This window comes from Silurus aristotelis (assembly GCF_946808225.1).
Source record: "Silurus aristotelis genome assembly, chromosome: 20".
Classification (NCBI taxonomy): Eukaryota; Metazoa; Chordata; class Actinopteri; order Siluriformes; family Siluridae; genus Silurus; species Silurus aristotelis.
The window spans coordinates 1,051,306-1,060,901 of NC_139593.1; the positions used below are offsets into that span (position 1 = coordinate 1,051,306).

Below are 9,596 nucleotides of genomic sequence, written 5' to 3' on the forward strand. Positions count from 1 at the left end.
TAGCAGCTTTCCTTTAACTCTGATCATCCAAAAATTTCTACATTTCACAACATGCAGCTGTTTGAGCATATCGGTTCCTTATACAATTAATGACCTGGAACTTTCCAAAATCTGCTGAATTTCCTTCAGTGTTGGTTGAAGTGGTTCAGGGTTTGGTGTCAGACTTAGAAATGTTTATTAAAGGTTTTTTATATAGGACTCAGGATTTATGTGTTTTCTTAGACAACATCATAAGATGGTCATCATTACATATGACAGATCCACTCTAATATCTATTGGTGTACAATCTACTCATTCTTTGACGTTTTTAAACCCGGACGCGACCTGTACTTGCGTCTGCGAGGGAAAGCACTTTTGTACATCGCTTTGGACAAGGGCATCAGGAACAGGCTGAGGGGACGTGCACACCGTGCTCCTGTCAACCAACGTTCAGTCTCTAGAAAACAAGCTTGATGACCTCAGGGCAAGGGTTAAGTTCCAGAGGGACATTCAAGACTGCAATCTTCTCTGCTTCACCGAGACATGGCTGAACCCAGCGGTACCGGACAAGTTTTTCTCAGTTCATCGCATGGACAGAACAATGGAGTCTGGAAAGTCAAGGTAAGGTGGAGTGTGTCTGATGGTGAACAACCACTGGTGCAACAGCACGAGCATTGTTCCTCTTTTATGCTCCTGCACACCAAATATTTAACTACTGACCATCAAATGTTGCCCCTTATATCTACCTCGGGAATTCAGTTCAGTCATAGTCAGTGCTGTTCATATTCCACCTCAAGCAGATATAGACACTGCAGTATGGGATTTACATGAGACACTTAAGCTACACCAAACACAGCATCGGGAAGCTGCGCTTATTGTGGTGGGGGACTTTAACAACGCCAACCTCAAGCGAGCACTGCCAAACTTCGAGCAGCACATCACCTGCCCCACCTGGGATGAAATGGCACTGGACCACTGCTACATACCTTTCAAAAACAGCTACAAGGCACAATCACATCCACCGTTTGGGAATTGGGCCATGACGCTATCTTCCTCATACCTGTATACAAACAAATGCTGAAACAGGAAGCTCTGGTTCAGAGGGAGGTTGAATGCTGGCCTGACCAATCGGTGGCTGCTCTGCAGGATGCTTTAGATAATGCAGACTGGGACACGTTCAGGAGCAGCTCTTATGGCGTCAACTTCGATGCTCTGAGATCCCGCTTTTCAGCCTTCAACACAGGGCTCGCCACCACGGACATGGACGAGTACAAGGCTGCATCTTACAGTGCACACTGAGTGGTGAAAGAAGCAAAGAGGTGCTATGGGAGGACTCTGTGGCTCTTGGAGCCTGTGGCACAGACTTAGAACCAACACATAAAACATCATCCTTCAGAATGGGGAATGCAGACACTTCTCTGGCAGATGAGCTAAACACCTTTTATGCTCGCTTCAAGGCTAAAGCTAATTGCACTACCGGTGCTAGCGGCACAAACAGCATGCATGCTGAGAGAACTGGAGAGGGAATACATTTTAATCAATCACCATTTCGGAGCATGATGTGAGGAGAGCATTCAGGAGAGTGAATACAGGAAAGCATCAGAACCAGATGGAATCACAGGTAGGGTTGTAAAAGTCTTCACTGACCATCTAGCACTGGTGTTCATTGAGATATTCAACCTCTCACTGGAACAGTCTGTTGTCCCCTCATGCTTTAAACAGTCCACCATTGTTCCTGTTCCCGAAGAAACCCAGGCCCACCTGCCTCAATGACTACCGCCCTGTAGCCCTGACCTCAGTAGTGATGAAGTGCTTTGAAAGACTGGTCAGAGACTTCATCACTGCATCACTTCCGGACACATTGGATCTTCTACAGTTTGCATGCTACAAGAACCGCGCTACTAAGGACACCTTTGCTTCTACACACTACAATGAGCCACCTGGACTGCAGAAAAGGAAATTCTGCGAAAATGCTGTTTGTGGACTACAGTTCAGCGTTTAACACAATAATTCCCTCCACGCTCACCTCTAATTTGCAGGTCTCCAACTTACTGACAAACGAACCACAAGCCGTATGCATGGAAACACACCTCATCCACCCTCACCCTCAGCAGTGGAGCTCCTCAGGGTTGTGTCTGCTGTACTACACACATGACTGTGTGGCCACTTCCAACTCCACCACCATCATTAAGTTTGCTGACGACACTGTTGTGGTGGCCTGATCTCCAAAAACGATGAGACGGCCTACATACAGGAGATTAAAAACCTGGAGAGATGGTTGCAGAAAAACTCTTCTCCTGAACATCAGCAAGTCTAAGGAGTTGATAGCAGACTTCATAATAAATGTCATCACTGCCTATGCTCCACAAGTTGGCTGTGAGATGGAGGAGAAGGAAAAATTCTGGAGTGAATTAGATGAAGTGGTTGAAGGTGAACCTAGGAAAGAACGATTGGTGATTGGGGCAGACTTTAATGGGCATGTAGGTGAAGGGAACAGAGGTGATGAGGAGGTGATGGTAGGTGTGGTTTTAAGGAGAGGAATGTGGAAGAGCAGATGGTGGTAGATTTTGCTAAAAGGATGGAAATGGCAGTGGTGAACACGTATTTTAAGAAGAAGGAGGATCATAGGGTGACGTATAAGAGTGGAGGAAGGTGCACACAGGTGGATTATCTTCTGTGTAGGAGATGCAACCTGAAGGAGATTGGAGACTGTAAGGTGTTGGCGGGGGACAGTGTAGCTAGACAGCATCGGATGGTGGTCTGTAGGATGGTTTTGGAGGTGAAGAAGAGGAGGAGTGTGAGGACTGAAAGAAGAATAAGAGGGTGGAAACTGAAGGAGGAAGAGTGTAGTGTGAGGTTCAGGGAAGAGGTCAGACAGGGGCTTGGTGGTGGTGAAGAGGTGCTGGATGATTGTGGAACTACTGCAGGAGTGATGAGGGAGGCAGCTAGAAAGGTTCTTGGTGTAACATCTGGAAATAGAAAGGAAGACAAAGAGACATGGTGGTGGAATGAGGAAGTGCAGGAGAGCAGAAGGAGAAAGAGGTTGGAGAAACAGAATTGGGATCGACAGAGTGATGAGAAAAGTAGGCAGGAGAACAAGGAGATGCAGCAGCAGGTAAAGAGGGATGTGGTGAAAGCCAATGTGAAGGCATATGAGGAGCTGTAGGAGAAGTTGAACACTAAGGAAGGAGAAAAGGATTTGTAGCGATTGGCCAGGCAGAGGAACCGAGCTGGAAAGGATGTGCTGCAAGTTAGAGCAATAAAGGATGGAGAGGGAAATGTGTTGACTAGTGAGGAGAGTGTGTTGAGAAGATGGAGGGAGGAGCAGATGATGAATGAGGAAAATGAGAGAGAGAGAGAGAGAGAGAGAGAGAGAGAGAGAGAGAGAGAGAGAGAGAGAGAGAGAGAGAGAGAGAGAGAGAAGGTTGAAGCAGGAAGTGGATAGGATTAGTAAGGAGGAAGTGAGAGCAGTGATTAAGAGGATGAAGAGTGGAAAGTCAGTTGGACCAGATGACATACCGGTAGAATTAAATGCATTTCAGTTCATGTTTATTTGTTTTGAGCTTTTAATAATGAACATGGTCTCAGAGCAGCTTTACACAGATCATGTGGAGATAAAATGAAGATGTTGTTTATAAGTGTAAGTTTGTCCCTGATGAACAAGTCGGTGGAGACTGTGGTGAAGGAAAAACTCCCTGAGATGCAGAAGGAAGAAACCTTGAGAGGAACCAGACTCAAGAGGGAACCTCATCCTCATCTGGGTTCCACCAAATGTCCATTTATTACAGATAAACGATGTTGAGGTGCAGTGATGGAGATCAGAGCAAACTGTAGTCCTGAGTCAGTGTAGCAGACTGTTGATATTAACCTCAGTCCAAATCCTTAAAGCTCCTGATCTTACTCCGGAATTTTATGATCTCCAGGGCATTGATGAGAAACATCACCAGCTCCAATCAAAGAGAACACCATCCAGAGGAAGACCAGGACGAAGTTGGCACATCCGAGGAGGGGAAAGGAACAGTGGTCACTGGAACTTTAGAAGCATGTTTAACTAGACCGAGAAAAAGAGAGAGAGAGAGAGAGAGAGAGAGAGAGAGAGAGAGAGAGAGAGAGAGAGAGAGAGAGGAGAGAGAGAGAGAGAGAGAGAGAGAGAGAGAGAGAGAGAGAGAGAAGAGAGAGAGAGAGAGAGAGAGAGAAAAGGGTGCATCACTGAGCTGAGTATTTTTAAATCGCAGTTGAAAACTCATTTATTCAGACAAGCTTTTAACACGTAGCCCTGAATCAACTGCTATTTTATGTTCATTGTGTCTTATTTTTTATTTTTTATATTCTTAAGTATTTATTTATTTTTTAATATATTACTTTTAATAAAAACATTTTTTTATTTTATTTTTATTTTTTGCTTTACTGGAAAGCGCCTTGTGCTCCTGTTAGTGGTTGTAATGCGCTTTATAAATAAAGTTTGATTGATTGATTGATTGAGGGTAAAAGAGAGAGAGAGAGAGAGAGAGAGAGAGAGAGAGAGAGAGAGAGAGAGAGAAGAGGGGTGACAGGAAGAGAAGAATATGGATATTATGTGTCCTTGTTGTATGAAAGTTAAGGACACTGTGCAGTTGGGGACTCCACCAAGACTTGCTCTGGCAGCAGAACTAAAAGGGTTAACCAGAAGTTAACAGAGATCTCAGATAAGAGACGACCCACCACACCACTGTCAACGTACCTGAATAAACGTGTGAGGGTGAGGAGACGACAGCATCCAAAAGAAGAAGCATGAAGAGGTTTGGGAGAGGTGCAGTGGAGTTTTAAACCAGATTGTTCCACAAGATTTTGGAAGGTGAGAGGATGTCTGAGGAATGGAGAAGGAGTCTCATTGTGTGTTGGAGTGCAGGTGGAGAAGATCCTGGAGAGGTGGAGGTACACGCTGGAGAGAAGAAGAATGAAAGTCAGTAGGAGTAAGACAGAGTACATGTGTGTGAATGAGAGGGAGGGCAGTGGAGGGGTGCGGTTGCAGGGAGAAGAGGTGGAGAAGGTGGAGGAGTTCAGGTACCTGGGGTCAGCAGTGCAAAGTAATGGAGAGTGTGTTAGAGAAGTGAAGAAAAGAGTGTAGGCAGGGTGGAGTGGGTGGAGAAGAGTGATAGCAGGAGTAATTTGTGATAGAAGAGTATCTGTGAGAGTGAAAGGGAAAGTTTATAGGACTGTGGTGAGACCTGAGATGTTGTATGGATTAGAGACAGTGGCATTGAGTAAAAGACAGGAGGTGGAGCTGGAGGTAGCAGAGCTGAAGATGTTGAGATGTTCGTTGGGAGTGACTATATATATACAGTGAGGAAAATAAGTATTTGAACACCCTGCTATTTTGCAAGTTCTCCCACTTAGAAATCATGGAGGGGTCTGAAATTGTCATCGTAGCTGCATGTCCACTGTGAGAGACATAATCTAAAAAAAGAAATCCAGAAATCACAATATATGATTTTTAAACTATTTATTTGTATGATACAGCTGCAAATAAGTATTTGAACACCTGTCTATCAGCTAGAATTCTGACCCTCAAAGACCTGTTAGTCTGCATTTAAAATGTCCACCTCCACTACATTCATTATCCTAAATTAGATGCACCTGTTTGAGGTCATTAGCTGCATAAAGACACCTGTCCACCCCATACAATCAGTAAGAATCCAACTACTAACATGGCCAAGACTAAAGAGCTGTCCAAAGACACTAGAGACAAAATTTTACACCTCCACAAGGCTGGAAAGGGCTACGGGGAAATTGCCAAGCAGCTTGGTGAAAAAAGGTCCACTGTTGGAGCAATCATTAGAAAATGGAAAAAGCTAAACATGACTGTCAATCTCTCTCGGACTGGGGCTCCATGCAAGATCTCACCTCGTGGGGTCTCAATGATCCTCAGGAAGGTGAGAAATCAGCCCAGAACTACACGGGAGGAGCTGGTCAATGACCTGAAAAGAGCTGGGACCACCGTTTCCAAGGTTACTGTTGGTAATACACTAAGACGTCATGGTTTGAAATCATGCATGGCACGGAAGGTTCCCCTGCTTAAACCAGCACATGTCCAGGCACGTCTTAAGTTTGCCAATGACCATTTGGATGATCCAGAGGAGTCATGGGAGAAAGTCATGTGGTCAGATGAGACCAAAATAGAACTTTTGGGTCATGATTCCACTGAACGTGTTTGGAGGAAGAAGAATGATGAGTACCATCCCAAGAACACCATCCCTACTGTGAAGCATGGGGGTGGTAGCATCATGCTTTGGGGGTGTTTTTCTGCACATGGGACAGGGCGACTGCACTGTATTAAGGAGAGGATGACCGGGGCCATGTATTGCGAGATTTTGGGGCACAACCTCCTTCCCTCAGTTAGAGCATTGAAGATGGGTCAAGGCTGGTTCTTCCAACATGACAATGACCCGAAGCACACAGCCAGGATAATCAAGGAGTGGCTCTGTAAGAAACATATCAAGGTTCTGGCGTGGCCTAGCCAGTCTCCAGACCTAAACCCAATAGAGAATCTTTGGAGGGAGCTCAAACTCCGTGTTTCTCAGCAACAGGCCAGAAACCTGACTGATCTAGAGAAGATCTGTGTGGAGGAGTGGGCCAAAATCCCTCCTGCAGTGTGTGCAAACCTGGTGAAAAACTACAGGAAACATTTGACCTCTGTAATTGCAAACAAAGGCTTCTGTACCAAATATTAACATTGACTTTCTCAGGTGTTCAAATACTTATTTGCAGCTGTATCATACAAATAAATAGTTAAAAAATACATTGTGCTGGATTTTTTTTTTAGATTATGTCTCTCACAGTGGACATGCACCTACGATGACAATTTCAGACCCCTCCATGATATCTAAGTGGGAGAACTTGCAAAATAGCAGCGTGTTCAAATACTTATTTTCCTCACTGTATATATATACTTTGTACTCCATCACATATATATGTTGAAATGACAATAAAAGCTTCTTGACTTGACTTAACTTGATCAACACCCTGGTGAAGAAGCCCGACAGCGTCTGAGATGTCCAAGGGACTTTAAACTACCCTCTCAGGTGCTTAAGACTTTCTACACCTGCACCATTGAGAGCGTTCTGACAGGTAGCATCACTTCCTGGTTCGGGAACAGCACCATGCAGGACAGACGAGCCCTCCAAAGGGGGGTGCGTTCAGCTGAACGTAACAGCCACACATCGAGCTCCCTAACCTGCAGGAAATCTACAGCACGCAGTGCCGGACCGGAGCCAGGAAGATTGTGAAGGACCTCAGCTTTCCAACAATGGACTCTTTACTCTGTTGCGGTCAAGGAAACGCTTCTGCTCCCTGAAAGCGAACACAGAGAGAATGAGGAGGAGCTTCTTCCCTTAGGCTATTCGGAGTCTAAACAAGGAAAACACCAAGGAACTACCTGGACTTCTCACTCTGTCTCACTTTTCCTTCACTGCACAATTATTTTTGCACTATTGGATATGTCACTTTAACTCGGGACCTGAACAGCACATTTAAAAATTTTTATATGTATCTTTTTTTTCTACTGTGTATATATATATATATATAATATTATTCTTAACCTTATTTTTATACTTTTTGTTTTACTATTAATCTAATTATACTTTATAATTATTTTATTTATTTAAATTTCTTTTATCCTCATATTTCTATTTTTCATGATTACATGTTGGACAGTTGTATAAAAGCGTTTGACTACATGTTGTACTCTGTATGAAAGTGTTTGTGACAAATAACATTTGAATTTGAATAAATAAATATTTTCTGCATCTCATCAGTAGTTCTTGGTTGCTGTTTCCTCGCAAGTATGTGCAAGTCAGTGGTTCTCAAAGTCTGTGGCACTGCCCTCTAGTGGAGAATAAAGACATGACAGGTTAAACGCAATGAATGGCAGGATGTACATAGTTTTTTGTTTTTTTCATTCATCTATATTAATGATTTTCTCTGCTAAAAATGAAGTTTGTACACTTAAAGCAACCACAAACAAACAATTACGTCATTAATGTAAGTAAATTAAAACATCAGTTGCCCAAATGATAGAAAACTACACTTTTATTTTCTCCATTTTGAACTTGGTGCTATTTGATCTTATTGATTTAGAACTTGATATTTCAGTAAATAAGAAATTATTAAACCTAAAGTATTTAATTACCATTTTTCAGGTTGATGAAGGTCAGGTGGGGCTTTAAAACCCACCCTCTCTAAAGTGGGGAATGTGTCGACATGTTTTGATTTTGGCCACTGAAATTCCAACATTTTACTTCTATTCTGCTCACAGGAACAAAATGAGTTCATTTTACTGAATGAGACTCGAATATCTGAGTCAGTAGAATAATCTGATCTTCTCGTCAGGCTGTGGTGAAAGTGTGGTTCTCTCTCTCTCTCTCTCTCTCTCTCTCTCTCTCTCTCTCTCAGGTACAGGTCACGTGGTGTATAACGGCTCACTCTACTATAATAAACACCAGAGTAACGTTATTGTGCGCTATCACCTGCACTCTCGCAGCATTCTAACACAGCACACGCTCTCCCAGGCCGCCTACAACAACACCTTCCCCTACTCCTGGGGCGGATCCTCAGACATCGACCTCATGGCGGATGAAAGTGGTCTCTGGGCGGTCTATACCACTCTGACGCACGGGGGGAACTTGGTCCTAGGCCGTCTGGACCCTGTCACTCTGGAGCTGCTCCAGTCCTGGGACACGGGTTTCCCGAAACGCAGTGCTGGAGAAGCTTTCATCGTCTGCGGCTCGCTCTACGTCACCGACTCGCACCTGAACGGAGCCAAGATCCACTTCATCTACCACACTGAGAGCCACATGTATGAGTACACACACATCCCATTCCACAACCAGTACTCACACATCTCCATGATGGACTACAACCCCAGGGAGAAGGCACTGTATGCCTGGAACAACGGACACCAGGTCATCTACAACATCACTCTCCTGCAGGAGGTCAAGACCTTCTCAGATGTGTAGGCTCTAAACAGCATTTCAGAACCGGCCAACCTTCATTCTCCATTAAAACCTAGAAGAAATGTTCCAAACACTAAACATCAAACATCTGTCATTGCCTTCACCCCCAACATGTCTGTTACAGCTACTGAAGTGATGGTGGAGGGAAGAGATGAACGGAGGAGTAGAAGTAAAATGAATGGATGGAAAGGGTAAGAAGGAAGGAAGGATGGAAGCAAGGATTGGAGGACAGATAGTGAAAGGGATGACTGGAAAGATGGATTGGAGGGAGGATAAAAAGAATGGCAAAGAGAAGTGGAGAGATGACGAGAGTCAGAAGTGCAAATGGAACCAGGAAGTGAACTTCAGGATATTTTGATGTCATTACTGTGTGTGTGTGTGTGTGTGTGTGTGTGTGTGTGTGTGTGTGTGTGTGTGTGTGTGTGTGTGCGTGTGTGAATGATTTACTGTCTGCATGCCCTTGATGTTCTGTACATGTGGAATGAATAATAAAGTGTGAAACATGCTTTAGTGAGTTGTATTTGTCGAACACGCTACCTGCTAAACCAAACACATCAACATATAAACTAACAACCAATCAAACAAACAAACAACCATCTAGCTAGCAAGCTAACTAGCTCAGAGTTA

The 9,596-nt window shown here is 44.0% G+C and overlaps 1 protein-coding gene across 1 annotated transcript in view; it reads left to right on the forward strand.

Moving 5' to 3' along the window:
• Nucleotides 1–9,433, forward strand: part of olfm2b (olfactomedin 2b) — a 16,572-nt gene extending 7,139 nt beyond the window's left edge. The window contains exons 7-8 of the mRNA XM_083521738.1: nt 8,410–8,968; nt 9,094–9,433. Coding sequence (XP_083377864.1) covers nt 8,410–8,968; nt 9,094–9,100 — 566 coding nt within the window. The 3' untranslated portion in view covers nt 9,101–9,433. The remainder of the gene's footprint in view (nt 1–8,409; nt 8,969–9,093) is intronic.
• Nucleotides 9,434–9,596: the final 163 nt, after the last annotated feature.